The sequence below is a fragment of the Vombatus ursinus genome, unplaced genomic scaffold, assembly GCF_900497805.2.
Source record: "Vombatus ursinus unplaced genomic scaffold, bare-nosed wombat genome assembly UNPS02014833.1, whole genome shotgun sequence".
Classification (NCBI taxonomy): Eukaryota; Metazoa; Chordata; class Mammalia; order Diprotodontia; family Vombatidae; genus Vombatus; species Vombatus ursinus.
The window spans coordinates 8,551,604-8,578,341 of record NW_020954611.1 but is presented as its reverse complement, the minus strand read 5'-3'; the positions used below and the strand labels follow the sequence as shown (position 1 = coordinate 8,578,341).

Below are 26,738 nucleotides of genomic sequence, written 5' to 3'. Positions count from 1 at the left end.
ACACACAGAGAGCAAGTAGTTAAAGAATGTCTACTTTGTATCAATCATAGCATCCTCTAAAATAAAGGCTTATAAAATGAACTATAGCTAGAATGACCCCTTTTCATGTAATTTAAATTTGAATTCTCCAGCAAGAGCTCATTTTCTTTAAAAAAAAGAGGAATAAAATACGCATCTTAAAATTGTAGAAAAGAACTATATAAAATGCCCTAAGTATTTTCATTAGAAGGCAACTTGCGAATCTTTACAAAATGTGGCTTTAACACACAGACACTACATAATTATCTATGATGCTACACGACAGAGATACACTGGAATATTGAAACCCACATATCTCATCTTTGGTCAGTAGTTTTTGGCACTAGTTTCTAGTTCCTTCAATACTATATTTTTATTAGGGCAGGCTATCAAAGAGCAATTACTATCGACAATGAGGCCTGGTGATGAAAAAGACAGCAGACCTCAAAATAGAAGACATGAGTTTAAACTCTAGCTCTACTACATATGTCATCTTAGGTAAAAGACAACCTCTCTGGGTTTCCATTTCATTATCTAAAATGGGGCAGTTTGGACTGCTACAGTTCTTAAACAATTGACTCTAAATTCAATGTGATCACTGAGTTTAACATTGAAAAAGCTGGAGAGATCATCTAACATCTGTCCCCTTTCCCCTCACCTTCATTTTATAAATGAAAATGAGGTGTGGGTTAAATAACTTGCCCAAATTGTAGGGTAGCAGTAAGTGGAAGAGCTGGAATTTGAACCCAAGTCTTTTGACATCAAATCCAAAGCTTTTCCCACTGCACCATGCTCATTAGCAGCTAATTTTTAACCAACAAACGTCTATTCACTGATTTAGACAACAAAAATGTGCAATCTAATAGTCTTTTTGCCTGATTACTAATTGCTTTATGAGTCAGTTTAAGTAGGTAGGCACATTTTTAACTTTGTCTTTTCAAGAACAATCAGAAGTGCTTCTGAAAGGTTAGATCACTTAAGGGAAAAATCTAGTAATGAATTAAGAGATAAATTGAATGCAAAAACTAAAATTTTCTGTATAGCAAAGTTAAAATAAAGTCATCATCATCTTTGGAAAAGCATTTTATGGGTAAAAATCAATATTTAATTCAAAATACGCTTTGACAAATTTAGAGAAATTCTATAAGCCAGAGGATCAAATTTAAAAGATAGGGAGCCTGGAAGAAAAACAGCAGCAGTAGTAAGCTTTTCCTCACAGTTATACTTAAGTCAATATTCAGCCACTTGCCTCTCCTTAGGCTAGGCAGGCAAAGGACAAATATCCCTAAAATCAATGAGATAAAGATGTTACTTCATCCTTTATTCCAAAACCCAAGTAAAAGACCTAAAGTAATTTTATCTCTTAGGTCTTGGTCATGTAAAAAGGAAAATGGAGTAGAGACAGGAGGAATCTTTTCCTTTCCTTTATTTAAAATTTTGGTTTGATGAAGACTAGGTGGAATCAAATTAAGCAGAACAGATAGATATTAAGGTGAAACAATACATCTGAATCTACTCAGAATTTGGAAAAAAAAATAGGAAAGGAAAATATAATACCAGGAAAGGAGGACACAGTAACTATGATCTTTTCCCCAATGACCTAGATAAGGATGGAAATGAACATTCCTTCTTAAGCTGTAGCTCTGATTTTAAGAATAAGCAATGAACTAATTTTAAAGAGAGGATGCTATCTGACTAAAAATGGTCTTGTCACAAAATATGCTGTGCCCCCAAAATGAGCCGTTGAATTAATTTGCTTTTAAGGTAAATATGGCTTGAACAGTTGCTAATATTTTTTATTTCATGTCATATCATTAAAGAATGGAAAATTCTAATAACTCACCAGTTCATTAGCTTGATCTATGGTAAACACACTGTAATTCACTCTGCTATTAACTTCAATATGTGCATCAGTTAATGATGTAATAAGCTGTTTACATTCATTCTGCATTCGGGTAAATGGAACAGCGATTTCATCATAATACAGATGTTCTGACAGGATACCAAGTAAACGTGGCTGCACAGCTAAGGCAACAGCTTTACATTCCTAAAATAAAATCGCATATGACTGGATTCAAATATGAGTACTGCATTACAGAAATACAGATATCACAAATTTTACTCCCCTCTCCCCCAAAGAAAACCTTCCTAAATTCTAGAATAGTCAAGATAGATGACTATTTTATTGGCATCTGAAAAGATTCTGGAATGGAAGTTATAAATTACTTAAAAGAGAAAAGCAATTCTCTTAAGTGTCTATAAATTTTTTTAAATAGGAAGAAAAATATGGTTTAAGCTTACTTCCAGGTACAGCATATATTTAAAACTAAATAACTACAGAAAGAAACCAGTCTTTAAATTTAACTGCACCTTCCTTCTCTCTATGTGTCTCAGCCAGAGCTGAGGTGGTCTCCTTGGGGATCATCAGATTAGGCACAATATAGGTACCAAGAGGATGTCCAGATCCCTATGCAAGGGTCCAGAAGCCAAAATCAACACTTGCTGCTCACTGTGAGAAAGGCCAAGACACAACCCCAACTGCTTTTCTTGCATACTCTCTACATCTTAAATAAAAAAGGAGGGGGGAGCCTTGATTCTCCCCAGAAGCTAAGCTGGAGTCTGGGCCATTGCAGAGCAAGATGCTTTTTTTAGGGTCAGCTCTGACAAACAAGCAAAAGAGAATGGTATATGACTCACATAGCTAGTGCTACATATTTAATTTCTCAAATATAGCTAAAGGAATAAGCAAAACTAGCAGGTACCACTTTTGAAATGTAAATGCAACAAAATTATCACATCGTTGATGTACTACAGCTACTGCTGAAATGGTTGGAAAGAATGCTTGAAAATATAAACACCTGGAATCAAAAGGAGAAATTTTACTTCTCTTTGTGACCAAAAGATCACCCTAATAGGTTATATGTATACCCAACAAATCATTTTTAAGCTTTTAATTGTACCTGAGAGGGACATGAAAGAATTATCGACATCAATGAGACTGAGTTAAACTTAAGTTTTTTTTTTTTAAGGGGTTATTTCATGATAATCTGAGGGATGCAATGCTGAAGTTGAACATGGATATGAACAGATTACTTAACTGAAAGACTAGGGGCCCTGTGAGGAGAAAATTTAGGACTGAAGCAGCCATTTAGGGAGAAACAGAAGTTTAATACAATCTAGTATGCACCTCTGGTAGATTCCATATACAAACAGTAGATAGAACCACACGAAAATATCATTTTTTTCTATTGTAAAAGACAATATTAGTTTAATTGAAACTGGTTACTTCAACTCAAAGATAGAGCAAGATCTTACCTTCTGTAAAGCAGCCCATTCACAGATTACTAAAGAAACACTAATCCTCTGCAAAGCAGATTTTGAGTTCAGGTGGAAAAGTAACAACTGGCCAAGAGACTCTGCTGGTTTAATGTCTTGAGAAGCTACATTTACACTTGGATCACAAATATTGCAACAAAGTGCTCCTAACAACCTTGGGGAAGAAAAAAAATTAACATAATATTTACTCAGAAAATAAATTTCCTTTAGTGTAGCTAGATTTTCCCTAAAGGTCAGTGTGACTGAAAGCATACCAAAGTAGAAGTCAGAAGACACAACTCTACCAACTGTTCTCTGTGTCCTTAAACAGGTCACCAATTTTCTGAATTTCAGTCTGTCAGTCAACTCTATTAATCGCCTACTATATACCAGGCACTGTGCCCAGCACTGAGAATACAAAGAAAGGGGAAAAGTGGGGCAGCTTGGTGGCGCAGTGCATAGAGCACTGGTCCCAGAGTCAGGAGGACCTGAGTTCAAATGTGTCCTCAGACACTTGACACTAGCTGTGTGACCCATGGCAAGTCGCTTAACCCCGATTGCCTCACCGAAAATGCAAAAAATTTTTAGAGAAAATTTAAAAAAAAAAAAAAAGAAAAAGAAAAACGGAGGGGAAAAGCAACCCCTGCTTTCAAGGAGCTCAGTCTAATGAGGGAGACAACACGCAAACAATGGTGAACAAACATGTAAACAATGGACAAACAAGCTCTATCCAGGATAAACTGGAGATAATCAACAGAGGGAAGGCACTAGATGAAGAAAAGCTTCTTGTAGACAGTGGGATTGAGCTGAGACTTGAGGGAAGCCAGGAGGTGGAGATGAAGAGGGAGTGTCAGGTCTGGGGGACAGCCAGTATAAATGCTTGGATATCGGGAGATGAGAATCTTGCTTAAGGAACAGCAAAGAGGATAGTGTCATAGTGTAAAGCAAAAGAAGACTGGAAAGGTAGGAAGAGACCAGGTTATGGAGTGCTCTACAAGCCACAAAGGATTTTATACTTGATCCTAGAGGCAATAGCCCCCAGATCTAACTGAAAAAGTGGATAACACAGTCAGACTTGCACTTTGTCAAATCATTTTGGCTGTTAAATGGAAGGTGGACTGGAGTGGGGTGAGACTTTAAGGTCGGGAGACCCATCAGAAGGCTACTGAAAGCAGTCCAGGTGTGTGGTGATTAAGAGCCGGTCCCAGGTGGGTGGGGGTGGAGAAGAGAAGGGGTCATATATAAGAGATTTACAAAGGTAGAAACAATAAGATTTGGTATCTGTTTGGATATGGTGAGATGAGGTGAAGACAGAGTAAAGAGCTGAGAATGACACCTATTTTTTGAGCCTGGGTGACTAAGAGAATACTGGTGTCCTTTACAGTAAAAGGAAGTTAGGAAAAAGGGTAGGTTTGGGGAGAAAGAGAAAAAGTTCTGTTCTGGACATACTGGTTTAAGATGTCTACAAGTTTCCTCAAATGAGGTCTTAGGAAACTTGAATTGCTACACAAAAATAAGGTGGTATTAATTCCTAAAAAAAGATATTGACCTATTTAAAACCTCAATGTCAATTTAAAAATATAGTTATTCCTCCCTATATACTTACTTGGCTGCCATCACTCTGGCCCGCATAACAACAAAATCTCTCATTGCAGGGTCTTCCATAATGCTATCTGCACCTGCAATATATTCTTGCAGCACTTCTTTACTTTGGTTTTGGCCCTGGCGCATTTTACCACCTGTTTTTTCCTGAGGAAATAAAAAGTACAAACAATAAAAAAAAGGGACTGGCAGCTCTCACAAAATCAAAGAATTGTAGAGTTGTAATAGTTCTGAGAAACCAGCTAGTCATACTTCAGAAAGGATCTCTACTCTAACAGACTTAGGCAGTGCTCATGTTGCCTTTCCTTCACCATGGGACAGTTCTAAATGTTAAGTCTTTCTTACACCAAGCTTCCATTTCTCTCATTGCACCTTCCATCCACTGCTCCTATTTCTTGCCCCTTGTTAACAAATAAAACCAGTGTCCTTTGCAGGAAGCCCCATCCCATTTATGTCTTTGTATCCTCCTCAGCCTCTAAAAGATCCTGGTTTAAGATCTGGCTTGCAGAAATTCATTAAGAGCTAATATCCCCTATCCAGGCATTAGCCCTTAAAAAACCTGAAGATAGCTACCATCTCTACTCTGAGTCTTTTTTTTTCTAGATTTTGAGTTCTTAATTTGAAAGGCCTTTCACCAGCCTGACTGCCCTCCTCTGGACATTCCCCAGCTCACCAAGTCCTTTCTTCAATGTGATTCCCAGAACAAACACAACATTCCCAATGCTGTCAGAACTGGACCAAGTACAGTGGGAATGCTGGCTGAGAAGACAACAGATTTCTTGGTGGCCCTACCACCCTGCTGATTCCTATGGAATTTTCAGACCACTAAAAACACCCAGATCTTTTTCAGACAAAATGCTATCTAATCATGCCTCCAACATCTTGTATATTTTGAATATAAATGTAAGATTTTAGATTTAGTCATAATAAAATTTCTTATTAGCTCTGGTCCGATGTTCTAGCTTGCCAAGATCTTTTTGAATCCTAATGTTCTCATTCAGTTTCTTAGCTATTCTTCCTAGCTTTGTGCCACCTGTAAATTTGATAAAAGATACCATTTATACATTTATCCAAGTCAGTAATAAAAATGTTAAACAGAATGGAATCAAACACAGATCCCTGGGGCAATCCACTGGAGACCTTCTTTCAAGGTAATGATGAATCATTAAGTAATTACTCTGAGTCAGACCATTCAACCAGTTTCAAAGCCATCAAAGTGTACAGTATCTTCTGGTTTACAATGTTCCATTTCCCCCCCCATAAAACAGTATGAAATACTTTATCAAACATTTTGTTAAAATTTAATATAAACTATTTTCTTGAATACATTCTCTAGAGTAATTTCTCCTTAGATCTACATAAGAGAAATCACTCCTAATAAGATATTCAGTGTTAACATAATTAGGAAAAATGTTAAACACAAGATTAAATGGACATTTTTAGGTCATCTCACTCTTACCTTAGATCTGGATTTTACCTCCAGCAGCATATTTAAATCAATAGGTAAATGAGAAGGCTGCATCATTAAACAAAGCCAGGCACCCATCCATGGGCAAGCTGCTGCCACAACGTATTGCACTGAAGCCTTGCTTAATAGTTCCATCCATACCTAAAGAGTGAAATAGGGGGAAAAAATTTGGAAATGAAATGCAACAATTAAGGACCAACTTTCAATGCTTATCCTTGGGACTATGTGAAGGGTGGAAAAAAGTATGCAGATAATGGCACTGATTAATTTAAAATTCAACAGAAAGGGCATAATTTAAAATCCTAATTTTTAAAATGCAAAACTACTTGCATATTGAACAAATAGGTAAAAAGAGCAAAGAACTTCAACATTGTGCAGTAAAAGTCTTAGACCTAGAATCAGAGGATGTGGGTTCAAATGGCAGCAAATCACTTCACTTCTCTGCCTCTATTTCCTCATCTATAAAATTAAGGGTTTGGAAACTTCTAAATTTCTAATTTTATGATTTTCTCCCCAGTATGACTTCATATAAATATTTAGGAAAAAACATGACCATCTTAGTAACTTAAATGCAAAAATGTTACATATTCAGCTGTGAAAAAATTTTTGCATATAAAACAAAATTTGGTGCTACAGTAGTCCTATATTAAAGACTTAATTATCAAGACATCCCAGTTGGTTTTTCTGTTAAATTTTGATGTTACAATATTCTATTATAAGTAGTTAAAGCATAAATCTCTAATGCATCTCACGCACTCAGGCATCATCTTTGGAGCCTAAAATTATTAAGTCCACAAGACATTTCTTGGGTCAGGACTCCGTAAGAAAAACAACACCAGTGTTTAAGCTTATGCTAGCATGTTATATCCATAGAACTGATTCTGGAGTTGTGACTTGGACATTGCTTATAAATGCTACCAAATAATTTGCTTTGTTCTTCCTTTGAAAGGCACTAATTTGTAATATATGGTACTTAAAAGATGTGGAAGAATGACAATTCAAACCCTAAGTTGTCAGAAAGGATGAAAATGCATTTATGAGCAAGGAAATTCAATTGAAACATTTGTTCAATTCCTATGATGCTTGGCACATAGTGCTAGGTTTAATTCAGTTTTAGTCTTCGTGCAATTTATAGTCTAATATGGCATACAGAAATAACAGTAATAAATGATATGTGGTAAATGCATGGTAGGGCAAATAAAATGTTAACAAAGGTCCAAGGAGGGAAAGACCAAAACTAATGAGGTGGGATTCAGAAAGGTTTCATGGAAAAAGAGGTCAACTGAGTTGGACTTTGAAGGAAGAATAAGAATTCAAAATATGCATTCGTCCATTTATGTATGCATGTATTTGTTATGGAGAGAATACTAAGTTAGGGAAAAAGTGGGGGAAAAGCCTGGAAGTGGAAAATTTATATTAAGGGAGTGGGAGAAGCAGAGAGATAATATAAGGGAATTTGGCTGGTGTCCAAAGTATGTTGAGAAGTATGTATGAGATCACAGAAGGCTAGAAAGAGAAGGTGGAGAAACTACCCGGCTAGGCTAAATTTACTAAACCATTGCAAGGCTTTGAAGAGAGAAGTAATATGACCAGATTTCTATAAGGACATAGATAGAACATGTTAGAAGGAAGAGTAGGTGTTAGGGGAACAATAATAAACTCAGTTTAAACTGAATGCCACTCATGTCAGGTGGCAACAGACATGTGGGCATACCACCTGGCAAAGAACCTGGCAGATGGGCTTTCATAAATGCTTTTGGCCTGAGTGATTAGGGGTGAAACTATCTTACAGAAGCCAAGCTAGAGAGACAGATTTAGAGGTCATCCACGTAGTGGTAATAGTTGAAGTCACAGGAGCAAATGATAGCTCACCTTTAAGTTTACGGGAAATGTAAAGAGATTTATGATTTTCAAATTAATCAATATGATATGTATAATGAATATACTAATAATTTAGATTTTTCAGAACTGCCATTTCATTAGCAGATCGTGGCTTGGGAGTCAGAGACTCACAGTGCAGCTTAGAATTACAAATAACTGACATTCCTGTGCTTGTACTGTGCTTGTGTACCTTAAGTGAAGCGAATCAAAGATTGTAAAACCTGTTCCTGCCACAGAACTCTGATTCTTGGCCCCACCAAGTGATCACAACCCCCCAAGATTTGAGAATTGTTTTCACAGGACTCAAGAACACCTGTATTGTCCCACATTCTTGGGCTTGCCATGAGAAACCACTCAAGCCCTAGAAATGATTGTGTCATAATCCACCTCCTCCTCCCCTCCCTACTTGTGATTTACGTATATAATCTTTGCCTTTATTGCAGCAAGATGAGCTCTCCTTCTTAGGAGAACTTCAGGTTTGCAAATCACATTAATTAACTAAACTGCTACTTGATTCCGGATATACCTGTCTCTGGCCTGCTCAGTTTCATCTCTGACCACATTCCCAGGTTAGATACTGGTCCAGTCCCATATGCACTTAAAATTCTGTTAACATTAATTGATGGCAGCAACTCCAGGAAAAGCCTTGAGCTCTCCAGTACTTGGGGGAACAGACTAGGTGCCACTAGAGCTTTCCTTAGAGCCCAACCCAGCCTCATCTGGCCAAGTTCAATACTCCAACTCCTATTCCATTACCAGGCCCAGCCTTTGATTGAGCCCACCTTTCATTTTGAGGAATATTCCAGGGCTCCTCTTTCTTTCTTTCCTTTTTTTTTATTTTGGAGGCAAGGGGGGTTAAGTGACTTGCTCAGGGTCACACAGTGGAGGCTGCATTTGAGCTCAGGTCCTCCTGACTTCAGGGCTGGTGCTCTATCCACTGCTAGCTTCTCTCATCCTTTTTTTCCCCTGAGTAATTAATTGTTTCATTAATCACGCTAACACTAGTTGATAAAAGGGGTCAATGACATTCTGGAATGCCAAAGACCAGGGCCCCTCTTTCTTGACCCAGTTTGTCCCAGGATCATACTAAGGCTTTTTTTTTTCTTTGCATATGGGTTAACTGCCTTAATTGTGTGCCCTTGGGTTCTTTTTGCACAAGTCTGATAAATTTGCAAATTGTGAAGCTTTTGTGTTTGGTAATCACTTAGCCTCTGGAACCACTGAAATCAGTATTTTAATTGCACACTTAGACTGTGTAGCTGAATGCTTACTTTTGCAATTCAAGTGGATTGCTAGCAAAGTGTGTATTATTTGTATTTGTGCATTTGTACATTGTGTGCTATTACTGCTATTTGTGTACTAAGTGCTATTATTAGTTAAGTGGTGCTATTATCTTTGAGTGTTCACCTTCAAAATGGGACAGAGATACGGTAAGGGCAAAGGGGAGGTTGCAGCAGTTTCTGTCAATTGTTTTCAGAATGAACATGTGCCTTTCAAATATGTAAGAAATATGGCCTTGACTGTCCCTCACATAGGCAGGATTAGGCGGACTTGACTAGCAATGACCCCAAACTCTGCTAGCCCCATTGAGGTAGCTTTGATAAGAGCAAATTAGAGTACTTAAGACAGAAACTGATGAATAAGGAAACTCAGCCTCTTGAATGGGACAGCCATAATAAATGGAACTCAGAAGCATGGGAAAGAGAGCATAGGTCTGAATTAAAACCAATGAAAGACAGGATTAAATCATTTGAAAACCTTCTCCTCAACAACCCACAAACTACCCAACTACCTAACCTATACCCACCTTTACCAAAAGACTCCACCCAGCTTCCACGCTCCCTTTCAACGTGCAAGCCAAAATCATCTAGGAAAACCCCCGAGGATAGTGGCTTGCTCAAAACCTATGGTTTCAAGCTCTGGCAGCGTGGAGAACTCCAGGTTATTGCCAGGGAGGATCCCACAGGCTTTGCTGAGCAGTTATGATTCAACTTGTATTCATACAGACCCAGATCTGGATCTGGATCAACTCATGGTTGAGCTGGTTGGGAAAGCGGAGGTGGTAAGTCAGTTGGGAGGAACCAGAAGAGGATCTTAAGATAGACTGGAAATAGAGGGCTGAGGTAAAGAGCATTACCAACTCACTCAAATTATAGGTGAAAAACTCCTGTAAGAAAATCCACTCAGAGTTGTGAACTGACCCAACCATTCTGGAGAGCAATTTGGAACTACGCCCAAAGGGCTATAAAAATGTGCATACCCTTTGATCCAGCAATACCACTTCTAGGGCTATATCCCAAAGAGATCATACAAATGGGAAAAGGATCCACATGTACAAAAATATTTATAGTAGCTCTTTTTGTGGTGGCAAAGAATTGGAAATTGAGGATCAACTGGGGAATGGCTGAACAAGTTGTGGTATATGAATGTAATGGAATACTACTGTGCTATAAGAAATGATGAGCAGGCAGACTTCAGAAAAACCTGGAAAGACTTGTATGGACTGATGCCGAGTGAAGTGAGCAGAACAAGGAGAACGCTGTACATAGTAACGGCCACATTGTGTGATGACTAACTTTGATAGACTTAGCTCTTCTCAGAATGATCTAAGACATCTCTAAAATGATGGAAAGTGCTATCCACATCCAAACAAATATGGAGTTTGGATGCAGATTGAAGTATACTATTTGCTCTTTTTTTCCCTTTTGTTTTGTTTCTTCTTTCCTGTGGTTCCTCCTATTAGTTCTAATTCTTCTTTACAACATGACTAATATGAAAATATGTTTTATAGGAATGTACATTGCAGAGCCTATATCAGATTGCATGCCATCTTGGGAAGGGAGGTGGAGAGGGAGAGGGAGAAAACTTAAAACTCAAAAGCTTATGGAAGTGAATGTTGAAAACTAAAAAAAAGAAAAAAGAAAAAAAAAAGAAACAAAATCCACTTAAATTCCTACAAATGTGTACATGTGTAAACACTCTACACTACTCTACAATCTAAAAAAGCTCTGGAAAGGAGTCACTGGAAAAGCAAAACCCCTAGGGAGAAGATATTCCTTTATTCTTAGCCCCCAAATGAAAAAGGGGTGTGTACACACACACACACACGATAAAAATATGCCTGTAATATTTCATATACGATCAGATATGGCCAGTGGGTTGGTTAGTTTTGCTGAACTGTCTCTTTTTCCTTCTTTCACTTCTTTTAATCTTTGTTATACAGGATGGCTTTCTGGGTGGGCAGACATACATTCAGAAATAATTGTGATGTTAAAAAAAAAGGGAGGGTTTCAATAAACATAAGGTAATTTTTAAAAATCTGTAAAGTTTTTTCTTGTTTGGTAATGTTTCTGACAAATATTTATAAAAGGGTCCCATCCTACCTAAACCAAGTAGTATTGCCAAGGTCAAGCAGGCCTAGGTTCTATATAAAGAGATAAGCCCCCACAAGCAAAGCCATGACCAATCATAAGATAAGGAAAATTACAACCACACACACTCACCAATGAGAAACACACACACACACACACACACACACACACACACACACACACAAATCCAAAGCAGAGACTGAAGCTCAAGTAACAAAAACAGCACCCCCCAAATGGAAGTCTAAAAAGGGCAGAGACTGAAAATTAGGTCACACAGCATCCAACCCATCAATGCTTCACGTGACAAGTAGAGACTCTAAGGAAGTGCCCACTTAGAGAAAAAAGTTAGCATCGGGAGACCAAAGACAGTCATTTCTAATTCTCATTAGAATCAAACAGAAATGAAATGTGTATCTTCGTCATTGTTAAAAGCAAGTGAAACCAAGTTCATGTAAGTGGGTGTATTGTATTTTCCTTACTAACGGGAAAACATCATCTCACCAGCAATTCTGAAAGTAGTGTTTATCACTCTGTTCACTTTGTCAGAGCTGGGCATAATACTTCTCCACTGCCCAGATACTATGAGCTAGGTTTTCACCACACCAAAACAACTCCTTTAGATATTTAATAAGAGTGAGATCTAAACTTTAGAGTCAATTTATTATAGCAGAACAAAGAATCATTTATTTACTAAATTATAGGTTTTTATAACACAGGGGAAAAAATCAGTTCTGCTGATGTAGAGTATTAGATATTAGCATATTATCAATACAGCATATAAAATATATGTATATGTAATATTACATGCGTGTGTGTATGGATATAAAATGGGTGATGGGGAAGATGGGAAGGGAATTAAGCAAATGTTTTCAAGCACTAGTAGAAACTCACGGGAACAGCTTGCTTTTCAGTCCAAAGGTGGAAGAGCAGTTTATTTTATTTGCTATGCTCAGAGAACGAAACACAAACGTTCCTGTACTAGTTCATATCATGGTGTTCAAAGGACAGATTTCATCACTAGACTAAGAGTCAAAAGACCAGGATTCTGACCCCACTCCACCACTGTGGAGTCATGAGCAAGTCACAAGCACTGGGAAATATAATTTCTAACTGTCAAGTGGATGACCAGTATCTGTTAAGTGACTGTTATGAGAATCAAATCAGATATTAAATGTGAAAGTGCTCTGGGGAAAAAGACTCTCCAAATACAAGGGATGATGATAGAGACGATGAAGATGATGATGACAGTATTCATGGTGATAGCAATGAAGATGTTGAAGCCCTTATTACCATCAACGTGCAGACCTGTGAAGCAGCTTAACTACTGTGGCTGTGAGGTGCCTAAATGCATCTTACTGTTTTCGAATGTGTTAAAAAAAGAATCTGTAATAGTATAACAATTTTGAAAGCTTAAGTTTGAAAAATAAAGACCGAGAAAAGAAACGTAAAATTATTCATTAAATACCTTGTGAATAAGGTCCAAAATTTCTTGGCTGCTTTCCAAAATACAAAATTGAAAAATGTGTCGCAGCATATCCTGTAGGATAGGTGTTAACCAGGATGAAGAGCTCTGAAAACAAAGAATTAAAGTTTTAGCATAAATGTTTGAATTTAAACTTTTTCTAGTGTGGTGAACTTCTTGAAGGATGAAATTTATTAGAGGTAAATAAAGTGTGTGCTGATGATTAGAGACACACATATTTATACTATGAAAGGGAATTTTACCAGTCACTTAAGAGAAATTAGCTTACTAGGCAAGGTTAAACAGCTTCATTTAACAGGCTCCATTAAGAACAAAATGAATCTGACACGAGGATATACATCACATCACAACAAGGCATATGTTATATTAATTCTGGTCAGGTGATAATACAGGATGAATAATTCATAATGGTCAAGGAAAAGCCACATAAATGACAATTACTAAAGAAAAGATTTCAGAGAACAAATACTTGGGATTCTGCCTCAATCCAACATGTAAGGCAAAACAATACCTTCTCAGAAGGCACAGGCCACAAAGCCAGAACTCTTTAGTGAAAAATAGAAATAGCATAGGCTTCAGGTACAAGGCATTAAAGCCTTTCAACTATGAGAGTAGGAAAACTGAATAATGATCATCTTCTTAGCAGACAACTCAAGCATCAAGCTTGCAAAATCAACACCAACTTCTTCCTTCTGAACACAAAGGAAGATATGATGGAGGAAAAACAAGATCTAAGCAACTTCTATCATTCTCACTGGGAATCTGACTCTAACAAACAGAGTGGACTTTCATAAGCTGTACATACCCAGTAGTGATACATTAAATGAATTAAAAGACAATATTCTATCAAGAAGATGAGTTCTCTACACAGGAAGTGCTTTCAGTACCATCATAGCAGTTCTCTCAATCAAGTTCTTAAGTGAGTACCTACTAATTGCCTCTTGTACTGTTGGAGTAACAGACAGCATGTTGTTCACTGCTTGTTCAGATCAAATCAAAGGACACTTAAAATAGCTTTTTTTTTTTAAAGCAAAAACTATGGTATCTAAAACTGTTGAAAAATTTGAAAATATTAACAGAAATTCCAGCAAACCAGAGGCTTCTGGGTAATATAAATTACATGAAAACGATCTGGGACCTCCATTTTTAAAGCAAAATAGTTTTTCTCTTCAGTCCTCAAAAACAGAAATACTTCTTTGGTAACCTGGCTGTCTGAGCTTTAACTTGCTCTAATTCATGAACACCCTTATCTAAAAATAAATAAATAACTAAATAATAAAATAAAAAGAGACAAAGTGAAAGTTAGGGGAAAAGTTTTGTCTCTTCACATCAAGGAGCAAAACAGAACTTAAAAGATTTCAACAAAAGAAATGTGTAGGCAAATAATTTAAGTATATTGTTTGATTGTAATTTCCTTAATAATAAGCCTACAACCTCATGGTCAGCCCTATCTTCCCTTCCCTAACAGACACTGCTCAGCTCATTACTAAAAGAAAAGGTTTACATATTGTAATCAATTAGCTATAGATGTGTATTTCTCATGGCTACATTTAATATAGGGTATAGAAAAGAGGAAATAATAACAGTCCCACTGGTACTCTGTACTACTCAGATCATATCTGGAACACTGTGCTCTGTTCTGGATGCCACATTTCAGTTGGAAAACAATTAAATTCTAAGTAGTTTTCTCTACAATCCTCAAAAACAGAAACACTTCTTTGGTAACCTCTCGGAGCTTCAAATATTCTTCCAGTCTCTCAATTCTGGAATGTTGGTGTTATCCTTGAATCTTCAATCTCTCTCATACCATATAAGCAATCAGTTGACAAATCTTGCCATTTCTACTTCTAGATCACATTATGCATATGACCTCTTCTCTTTATTCACACAGGTACCATCTTAATTCATGTCCTTATCAAGTCTCCCCTGGACTAATCTCCAATATATCTTCCACACAGCTGCCAAAGTGATTTTGCTTAAGCATAGATCTGACCACATCACTTCTCTACTCAATAAACTCCAGTGATTATATTTGGTACAGGATTCAATACAAACTCATTCATTTGGCTTTTAAAGCCCTTCACAACCTGACTCAAGACCATTATTCCACTTTCTGTACTCTATGGTTCAGTCAAAATGGCCTTCTCTCTGTTCCTTACAAACCAGACTTTACCTTGTCTCTGTGCCTTTATACTGGCTGTCCTCATGCTGAGAATGCACTCCTACCTCACCTTTATCTCAGACAATCCCTTTTCTTACTTCAAGATGTAGGTCAAGAATCACTATCTATATGAAGCAATTCCTGATTCCATCAGTGGCTTCGAGTTTGCATTTAACTACTTTATATTTATTTTGCATACACACACACACACACACTCTCTCTCTCTCTCTCTCTGCTGAGAGAAGGGATTATTTCCTTCTTGCATCTGTACCCCCAGGTAGCCTAGCACAGTCTCTGGCATACAGTGAGTCCTTAATAAATGCTTCTTGACTGACTGGTAACATTGTGTCAAAAACAAACAGGAAAGTAGACTCTAGAAAACCATACCATGTGAAGAATACTGGAAATAAATGAGGATTCTTAGTCTAGAAAAAAAGATTTTTGGGGGAAGAAGGGGGAAAGGAGGGCAAAGGAAAAGAACATGATCTAGGTCTTCCAAAAACTAAAAGGCTGCTATGTAATAGGGTGATTCATTTCATTACGTTTGGTTTAAAAAGGCAGAACTAGGGCATGGGTAGCAGTTAGAAGCAAGTTTTTATTTTTTGGTTCAATGTAAAAATGAACTTTCTAAAAGTGAGAGCTTCCCATAAAGAGAAAAGGTTGTCCTATGAAATGAGTTCCCCATCAGTGGAACTACAGATTAATGTACAAGTTAGTAAATTAGACTAGATAACTTCCTAGAGCTCTTACAATTCAGTTTCAATAAAATCTTAGGATTTCAGAGCTCTTTTTCTTGGATTTTCCCCCTTAAACTTCTAAAACATCACTTATTAATGGTTGTTATTTTAATTGAATAACTTTTATTTAGAAAAACCAAATTAATGTCAATGGGAACTTACCCTGCAAGATTAGTTTACGCTAGTTAATATGAAATATGACAACTGCTTCAACTAGTGACAAAGAACTTGAATTGCAGATACAAAGTCCCCAGGGCCAAGACAAGTGGTGTACATATAATCTTCCACGCAGAGTTTCATAAGTCATATGTTGGAGTCAGATGGAAGAGATCATGGAAATGATTTAGTTCAGTCTACTAATTTTATAGACAAGGAAACATCAAAGCTGCCAGGAATTTTCCAAAATCAATGAACAAGTATTTATTAAGCACCTACTATGTGCCAGGCACTACATTTAAAACCAAAAAAAATGGGGGCAGCTAGGTGGCACAGTAAATACAGCACCAGCCCTCGATTTAAGAGGACCTGAGTTTAAATTCGGCCTCAGACACATAATACTTATTTGCTGTGTGACCCTGCGCAAGTCACTTAATCCCATTGCCTAGTTTAAAAAAAAAAAAAATGTAAACAGACCCTGCCCTCAAGGAATTCACAGTCTATCAAGATAAAGAAATGGTCTCTTTCTGGCTCCTAGATTTTCAAACCTCCACAGTCTAGGTACCTAAACCAAGTAAATAACTGAAACTTTCCTCCTCTATTTTTGTCCTAAAGTGTACTCATTATACTACAATGAATAGTTCAAATGATGGTTACCTGTCTTTCTCCCTTTGATAACTCTAAAAACCATTTATTATTGGTTTTGAAGTTCCTCTGCCAGGTATTAATCATTTTTGTGAGGTAGAGGGGAGGAGAAAAAGGCGTTTTCCAGTTTCCTTTTTTTATCTCACCTGGTACTCTTCTCTATTTCTTAAAGATGACAAGAAACATACTAACATTTTAAATATAAAAATTTCCAGTCAGGATTCGCTTCCTTTCCTGAAATACATTGGGCTGATGAATGGGGTGAGGGCCAATAGTTTCTCACCATGTTTCCTCCATCTGACCTATGGGCATTTGAAACACTGGTAAGCCAAAGGCCTTACTTCCATCCACAAGGTCAGTGTACACTTTAGTCTAGCATTTCAAAAACTAATGGGCTGTGGTAAGAGATCAAACAGGGTGCCCTGTTCCATTTCATTCTTGAATACAGGAAGCACCCACTTTTCAGCACTAAGCATTTCATTGCTCTGATTCTACACTGTTTAACAAATACCCAATGTTTCACTTTCTATCCCCTCCATTCATTCCATACACACTGCTGACAGAATTGAACATTTTTAAACAGAAAAATATAACAATGCATACTCAGTAAGCTTCTAATGATTCCCTTTTTGACATGGTTTTCAGGACAGCATTTTCTTTTGTGGCGAGGAAAAATCTTAATTAAGCTCACTATTTAGTCTGTATGATTAAAACATGCATGTTAATTCTCTTACATCATAAATTAAGCATGCCATGCATTCCAACACAATACCAGGTATGTCTGCATGCTAACGAAAACTGAACATGCCCTTAAAGGAAATGTCAATGCTCTGACCGTGAAAAAAGACTAAATGGCTAAGTGACAAATGAAGCGGAAAAATCTGGCCACTGAAACTTGGGCATGACAGAGAATGGCAAACCAATGTCCAAGGCCACTTCTTTCTAGATCCAACTTTCAGTTTCTTTTCAGAACAGCTGGTTATCATCAACACTGGTCATTCATTTATTCATTCAATAAATGTATATTAATTATCTATTATGTGTTAGATGCTGGGAATACAAAAATGAAAAATGAGAGTATGCCCTCATCTAGAAGGGAGAAAAGACACATACAGAAGACTAGTTCAGATTTGAAAATAAAGGCAAAGAAAAGGTTAGAGGTATGAGTGGTGAAAAACCAGGGAAGGCTGCATAAAGGAGGCAGAATGTGAGATGAGGTCTTGAATCAAACAAAGAACAATACCTAAATGCTTAGTATGTACAAGGCACGATGTGAAGAACCAGAGACACAAAGAGAAAAACAAAACTGGTCCCTGCTTTCGAGGAGCTGACATTCTAAGGGGAAGACAATAAATGTAACTAGGCATATACTCAACATATATATATAGAATAGATGAAAGTTAATCTTCAAGGGAAAGACCACCTGTAAAAAGTCTTTAAGATCCTGCACTGAGTCTTGAAGGAAGCTGGGGAATCTGAGAGTTATAAGCGAAGCAGGAAAGCATTGTGTGTGAAGAATATAGAAAGAAGCTAGAAAGATACAAAGGTCAAGAAATTTAAATTGCCAAATAGAGGAGTTTATATTGGACTGCAGAGTTAACAGGAGAGCCACTGGGAGGTTGGGGGGAGGGGGTAATAACAGGGAGGACAAAATATCACATAAATATAACACTTTTAGAAAATCACTTTGGTAGTTATGTGGAAGATGGAATTGGGAAAGATTTGAGGTAGGGAATGTCAATGAGGAACTAAACTACAGTGCTATCTATATCAGTTGAGAAAAGATGTGGCAACTGATTGGCTAAGAAAGTGTGAAAGTGAAGAGTTGAAGATGACACTGATATTGAAGACCTGGGCAACTAGGCAGATGTTGGTATCCTCTAGAGTTAAAGGGAAGCTTGGAAGAGGTGTATATTATGTGGAGGGGGAAATGGGAGTAGGGAGAGAAAAATGAGTTCTGTTTTGGGCATGCCGAGTTTGATCTTCCAACAGGATATCCAGTTTGAGTTGGCCAAGAGCAGGTAGAGATGTGTAACTATAGCTCAGTAGAGAAACTTGGGCTGGAATCATTTGCAGAGAAATGATAACTGAACCCATGGAAGCTGATGAGATCAAAGTGCAACAGTAAAGAGGGAGAAGAGAAGAAAGACTAAGACAGATCTTGGGGGACAACCATGGTTAGTGGGCACAACCTGTATGAAGATACAGCAAAATAAACTGAGAAGGAAGTCAGATAGGTAGGAGGAGAACCAATATAAATTAGCAAATTTATTCATTTATATGAAAAAACATGTAAAGTGCTTCACAAGTGCCATATAAGTGCTAGCTATTATTATTTTTGCAAAGTAGAAGTTGTATTTTGATTAGAGGCCATTTTAGGTTCAATAAATATTTAAATTCCATGATCACCAAGAAGCCAACCAACTACCAAAAAATTCATAAAGTAACATCCAGTTAAGGCATAGAAATTATATACAAAAAAATTATATACCATACCAAGTATAATGGAAAAACAATTTAGAAATACTTTATTAATTTTATTATTGTTGTTCTCTTCTAGTACATTATAGTAAGAAACTATGATTGTTTCACAAACATACATACACACATTTGTATGACAAATGTCCCTTGTAGAATAAGGATAGCTCATTGACAAAGCCAAAAGTGAAAAGAATGAGAAAATCAGAAGTATACAGAGAAATGATGAAGATGTTAAATCCCAAGTAGACCTAATTCATTAAATCATAGACAAACTAGGCTTGTCTAAATACAAGTCATTGTATTTATTTTACAATAATGGGAAAAGTGAGAGGTTAGAAATCTGAAATCATAGAACAATGAATGTCTGGGTGCTAGAGAATCAACTCTAATAAAGAGTAAGACCGATTTTCAACATAATACTGGGAATACAGTGCCAATGTCAAATGCCAAAAGATTTTTGTGAATTTACTTTAAGAATGAGCAAGAAGAACTAGAGGCTTCTAAAACCAATGAATTTATACTCTACCATAGTAATAACACCTTCCTCATCAAACTTCTGGAGACCTCAACTATCAATTAACCAACCAATTTACTAAATGCTTATTTATGTGCCGGTACTTCCTTGAATATCATCAAAAACCTGTATGTACTGAAGCAAGTAGCTGTCACAAAGCGCATTACAACTGAGCATAAAAATAAGACAAATTTAAAAGCAGAGTTGAGAACAGTGAAAAATGACTGGTAGAGGGTAGAGACAGAAAAACTGTAAGATTTACTGTTAGGCAACACAAGGACAATGAAAAACAGAATTTGCATCGGTCAGATGCCTGGATGCCTATTCATGGAAATTAATACAATACAAAAGTGTTCTCCGAATTGGAATAAATCATTCCTAAATTAGTGATGAAAGGTATGATAAGGAAACAAAAGGGGCTGTTTTTACATTTGCCAAAGTCTTTTTTGGCTACAATGTCTACTGATTTTTAAAAGATAAATCCAAGTAACAGAATACACATACAGCCTCTTACTGTACAAATATACAGCCTCTATACCTCATTACCCCCTCTACATTCTTCAAAACATGTTGTAGTCTCAGTCTTATTTTTAGCATAAGTCCTGTTTCTCACTTTGACCCCCCCCCACCCTCTACTCCCCAATTACAGTTAGCTCCTAAGGGAGAGAGCAAACCAAACAATGGGTCTGATAGAGAAGAGTTATTTAACAAAAACCTGCCTAGAAAATCCATACTACTGCTGCCAGACACTACTTCCTACTTACAGTAGGGGCATGAGCAAAAGTGAGCAGCTGATAGCCAGGTAAGTCGACTCTGGATTCTTTTAAACTATCAAAGCTGTTTTATACAATGATTAGTTCTTACCTGGTCCTGTGTTGACAATAATGTAAATAGCGTTTCCAATGCTGCTCTTCGAACTGATGATATAGTGTGATGCAAAAATGGCCATACACGTGGTACTAAAACTGTAAGTGACTGTTGGATACTGATAAAGAAGATGTAAATTAATCTTACTCATACGTATTCTTGATAAATAGAATCCATTTAAGTTTCATTTATATATGGACTTCATAATATTAACATTTTTTCTCATGAACCTGAATCATTTTTTAAAAGGTAAGGTTTTCATTTGTACAACTCACTCAATACCATTACTCAACTCAATAGCACTGCAGTATCATATAAGCATAAAAAACAAGGTCATAGAGATGGGTACAAATAGCATTAAGCTCTTCTGTGGCACTGGTGTTGTTAACGTTTTTGTTTTGTTTTGTTTAAGTTACTTTCTCATTATGTCAATTTTTTCCCATTCTGAAAAATCAAGCATTTAACAACAATGGGATTAGTCAATGGCATCAGAGTTGGCAATTACCCATTCCCCATCTGCTATTCCTGTAACTCCAACAGTTATAGACCATTGCATGCTGTAGTCTCAGTCTCTATTGAAGGGGCCTTACTATATCGTTAAGCAGAATGTGTGAAATGCAGCACTTCTCAGTTGTATCACCAGACTAAGTGTTCCTGAATTAGGGAATCTTAAATAATGCCTCTTCCTTGTTGGTCTCTGGTTAAATAAGAAAATAAACTCAAGGATACCTGGAATCATAGATTCTCCTTTATATCCATAAGTCAACCTGACAAGTATAGAGAAAGACACTCTTTTCCACCTCAAAGTGATATACTCAAAGTTGGCTGGACTTAGGAAAATGTGGTCCATGCAGGGGTGGGTGTATAACAACTGGCTATCCAGGGAGAAAAGTGGGAGGAAACCCTATATACATTATTAACATTTTACATTTTCTCTTTCTTGAGTCCAGACAATAAAAAAATAAATCAAGCCTTGATTTGTACCATTTACCAATTTTTGAGGTATAATTGTTCTCAAGGAAAATGTATTAAAAACTCAGTTTCAGTACAAAATTGGGTCCATGCACTTACTATATGAGATGTACACCTTTTTTAAGAGAGTTTAAGTAAATAGTGGCAAACTAACACCAACTTCACTGTTCTTTTTGGTTTTCGGTTTCAATGGATCCTTCTTTGATTGCTATTTTTCACTAGCTGTCCCCCTTCCAATTTTTGTAGGACCAGTGTTTTCTAAGCTTTTTATATACCAATGTAATTTATATTCAAAATTTAATCCAAAATACACATACAAATAAGCATGCAGACACAAAACAGACTAAGAACACAGAAACAGCAGTTTTTGTTAACAGTGCAACTGGTCATGCTGGATACAATTTTTAAAGCATGCTGCATTTCTTCTTATGTAGGTTGAAAGTTATCCACCACCTAAAAAATATCATTTGAGAGAAAGATATTTGCTAATAAAACATTTGTTGGGAAAAATGATGAAAAGCTAACTAGTTTATAAAGTACTAAGTTAACAAAATTTTCACTCCTAGATTCATTTCCTCACATTACATAATCGGCCTTTTTTGCACTTTAGTTATCTGATAATAAAATTAGGATAAAATCCCTTCCTTTAGGTACTCAGAGATTTATAGAATGCTTTTGGTATTAGGAAACTTACAGATCATCTAGTACAACCTTTTTTTATATGAAGAAATTGAGATCCACAAAACCTGCGGGGTTTTGCTCGAGGTCACACAACTAATTAGTGGCACAGCCAGAACAAAATGCTTATACTATCTGACTTCAACACCTGGTGATTAAGAACCTGCACACATACTGCAACTTCCCTTTTCCTGGCTTCTTTCTATAGCACTAACTCTGATTCCAACAGCTGCGCTGCCCTACTCATCCAATGCCAACATTTTGGGCCCATTTGTAGGACACCTCTACTTGATCATTCCTATGTCATTCTACTACTATTTTTCATGTGTTTCTAGTTTTCAACTAAAAGTCTAATATTAATTCAAGTACCTCAGAAATAATTATGGATTGATCAGCAGCCAACAAGGGGCATTTTATGACCTCTATGTAAATGCTGTACCCAAACAAGAAAGATCCATTATCTCTTCTCTCTTTTTCTCTCTCTCACTACCTGGTCTTATCAACTGAGTGGATTAAGCTTTCAGCTGATGTGTAAGAGACTAGGCTAAAAGACCAGTAAACAGCTGCCCAACTGCTGGGCCTCATTTCAATTTTCAGAAGCAGCATACTAGTGAAGCTTTACAATTTTGACATGCTTCCATCTTTAGTATAATTTGGGAGGCTTGAACATTAAAGTAAAATAACTATTTCTACTGTTCTAACAACAATTATTCACTGAAGTGAAAGATGAAAAGGTAGTTAAGACTTGTGACACCATGATAAGTTACACAAATTGCCAAATCATTGTTGTTCTATAATAAAATATTTATAAAAGTGTATTAATTCATATATAACTGTACATTTAAAAAACTATGTGGGTTACATTAATGAATAAACCATAACAACTGCACTAGTGATGAAGAATATAACAAAACAGACAAGATAAAGAAAGAACTGTACAATTTAAACATTCCAAAAAACGTCAGGAGTATGTCCTCTTCTCTCTGACAATCCTGCTCCAACCACTCTTATAAGCTGCACTGTATTTGCTGGCAGTGCCTCCTGAGAAAACAGATTCTGGCTACCTGGCATTTCCTCAATTCTTAGAAGGTTTAAATATCTGAAAACTTCATTGATAATACACCTGAAATCTTACTATGGATCCATCAAGAACAATTACCTGCACTGTTGGACTTCAGGGTAAGTTAGAAGGGATGAAAGAAGGGTCATGATACTATTCGTTGAAGCAGTGAGATCATCTAGTTCCAGAAGAGCATCCCATAATGTATTTATTATAAAAGGTACCTATAAGACAAATTAAAATTAAATGTCAGTCATATTTTGCTTGTTTTATACACATTAAATATAATAACCCAACACTTTCTGCCACTCCTAAGTTATATATCTCTAGAAAAGAAGCACAGCAAGCACATGACTAATGATTCTTCAGTAATAAACAGGCTGGACTTGGAATCAGACGACCTTCGTTCAAATCTTAGCTCTGCCACTTATGACCTGTATGAGTTTTGGGCATGTTTGCTGAATTGTTAGGTGTTAGTTTACTCAATTGCAAAATGAGAGAGTTGGATGAGCTGGTTCCTAAGGTCCCTTCTGGCTCTCAATCTATGGTCCTAACACACATCTACTGGACATCATTATGTTTTCTAGTGGGGAACCAGACTTTTATTCAGGCCTCTCAATGACCCGTGAACCATTCTACTCTACCTATGCTACCCTACATCATCTTATACTCCAATAAACTCAACAACTCTGTCCTGCTAAACACACATTTGAACTCTTATGCTGTTTCCTATGCCTGAAAATCCCACTTTTTTTCTTCATCTGGTGAAGACTTGTCCTTTTAAGCCCATTCAATCAATCAACTAATAAATATCTGTCCAAATGCCATCTACTTTAAGAAGCCTTCTCCATCCCCCTTAGGTGTTCATCTTTCCTTGGTTATCAAAAAAGACTTTGTAATAATTCTATGCACTTCTGTTATGATATTGTATAACACAGCCATGGGTTCTAGAATCCCCTGCCTTCCTCCCCCTCCCCCTGCCAGTGGATTAAAATTTCTCTGAGACTTTGTTTTATTTTAGATTTCTACCTCCTTTAATATTTAGCACAGAGCAAGCACTTAAGGTATGTTCTTGTTGTCAGCATTCCAAACTGGTCTTTGAAAATGTGCAGTCCATTAATGGCACTAAGGAGGATATGAACTCAGTTCTTCCTGACTCTTTTAAGACTAGTACTTTATGCATCCAGCTGCCTTTGTTAGAACCTCCCATAAAAGTCTTCTCAGAAATGGTGCCAATGATAAGAATCAGAACAACGGGGACAGTACTTTTGGATGGCTAGGTAAATTATTCAAATCACACTACACACCCAAGAAAAGGCCATGACAGGAAGGTGGTTATGGGTACCTCCAGAAGGTCAGATTGCTCTGAGTAGGGTCAAATATCCTTTTCAGCCTAGGATTCCCTTCAGCAACAAAATCCCTAGAAAGCAGACCCTTAACTAAGCTATTTTCCCAAAGGTTATCAGAGCCAGTAATAAATCAAGGCCAGTTCATAAGCATTAGTGCTATTACCAATAGAGGCACCTTCCTAAGAGCAATTTCTGAATAATTTCTATCTCTGCACTGTGACCTGGGTTTTGCCTCGTTTCTATCATCTAGGCCTAAATTCATCTTAGTTACCAAATATCTTTGTTCTAATAATTAAAAGCTAATGCAAATAGTACTTAAATCTCTTTTCTCAGAGAAAGTTCCTTAGGAATTTCACATGTAATATTCATGAGTTGTATGAATAAACACAAACTGTTTTTCTTCTTGTCTAATGAATAAAATTTGACTCAGAGCTACTAAGTATGGGATATCTTAAGAAATAGAGAACCTGGGTAAAATGAAAGGAGAAAAAGGGTAGAAAGCAGCTTGTATCAATTAACAGTTGATAATCTAAATCTAAATGAATTCCTCAGAGAGAAAATGCAGAGATATAATTTACCTTTTCTGCCTGAAGATGAACAAGACTATCCACCACTGGTACTAATGATGCTGCAGCAACAGCCCTGACGTCATCATCAAGGTCCTGGAGTCCTTCAATTATTTTAGTCAAAACTTTAGGCAACAAAGTTTTAATTACATCCTGCAAAATTATATATCAAAAGTGATCATTTTATTCATAAAAAATAATTCATTCAAGAATATTTACTGAGTACTTACTATGTAAAGTACTATAGGACACATCAAGATAAATAACACAAGGACCTGTCCCTCAAGGAACTTGTATCCAAGAAGAGGAGAAGATAAAGACCTTTGAATGTATTTTTTAAATACAGGTGGCTTTTTTTATGTAAAACCTTAATAAAATTAAGTTGAATGCAAAGATTGGCAATGAAATGAGAAAAAAGGTGAGTAGTTATGACAAAAATTAATAAAGCATCTATACTGAAAGAAATATAAGTATGTGCATGTATAAATACGTACACACACATATACACAGGTATATGAACTTCAAAAACTAATATAGCCAAATTTTGTGTAATTACCTTTCAATTTCTATCTACTTTTCCCCCCTTGGAAAGAGAGCTCATTTTAGGGTGCAGGTACAGTCCATGCCTGGGGGTTATGTGGTAAGTTTAATATAGAGTACAATATGAAAGTGCACAAGAAAAAAGAAAGCAAGTTCCAAGGAGAGAGTATGTATATAATGTCTGAGAAAAAATAAGCTCCTCCTATACTCTATTATTACTTGAATCTTTTGCATCTCTTTCTTCATTTGGCCGGGGTTGTGCTATTTATATTAAAATAAATATATAAGAAAATACATAAAGGTAGCCTAGAAGAAAAACAACTAAACTCCTAAAACAGGAATATAATTCAAACTGAAAGATAAAAGCAAAAACTGAGAAATGTACAGTATTCCAATGTAACTTAAAACAAAACTTTACTGCGAATACAATAGTTCAAAAATATCACTGAGTCTTCACTTGCTAAAATATCTCTATTCTCTGCCCTTTTAATTTATATGATTAAACTGAAAAGTGGTGGTATAAAATATGATTTAACCAAAAACAAAACTGTATTTGAATGATTCGTAAGATTGGCCTCCACAAAGTATATATAGTTTATGTTATTTTCCAAAAGTCCCTCCAACAAGTTCCTCATCATTTACCTTATTCACCAGAATTACATTTAAAAGACTAAATTATACATATATACATACATTAATTAGGAACGGTCACTTGTTTGTTTGAACTAAAGTCTCCTTAGTCATGACTACCCACAGTTGGAATAATGTAAGCCTAAATTTGTCAAGCTACTTAAATGGCAACATTTGGTAGCATCAAGGTTCCACATATCCTCAATATTTTAACATAATTTTCTTCCTGAGGGGAAAGGAAGGA

General features: G+C 36.5%; 1 protein-coding gene across 3 annotated transcripts in view; it reads right to left on the bottom strand.

The window, feature by feature from the left end:
* Window positions 1-26,738, bottom strand: part of BTAF1 (B-TFIID TATA-box binding protein associated factor 1) — a 125,059-nt gene that overhangs the window by 43,972 nt on the left and 54,349 nt on the right. For all 3 annotated transcript variants that reach the window (XM_027839797.1, XM_027839798.1, XM_027839799.1), the window contains exons 12-19: window positions 25,337-25,477; window positions 23,509-23,633; window positions 20,697-20,817; window positions 13,121-13,225; window positions 6,395-6,544; window positions 4,940-5,082; window positions 3,334-3,508; window positions 1,862-2,065 (exon numbers count right to left, since the gene is read on the bottom strand). In XM_027839797.1, the coding sequence (XP_027695598.1) occupies window positions 1,862-2,065; window positions 3,334-3,508; window positions 4,940-5,082; window positions 6,395-6,544; window positions 13,121-13,225; window positions 20,697-20,817; window positions 23,509-23,633; window positions 25,337-25,477 (1,164 nt within the window). The remainder of the gene's footprint in view (window positions 1-1,861; window positions 2,066-3,333; window positions 3,509-4,939; window positions 5,083-6,394; window positions 6,545-13,120; window positions 13,226-20,696; window positions 20,818-23,508; window positions 23,634-25,336; window positions 25,478-26,738) is intronic.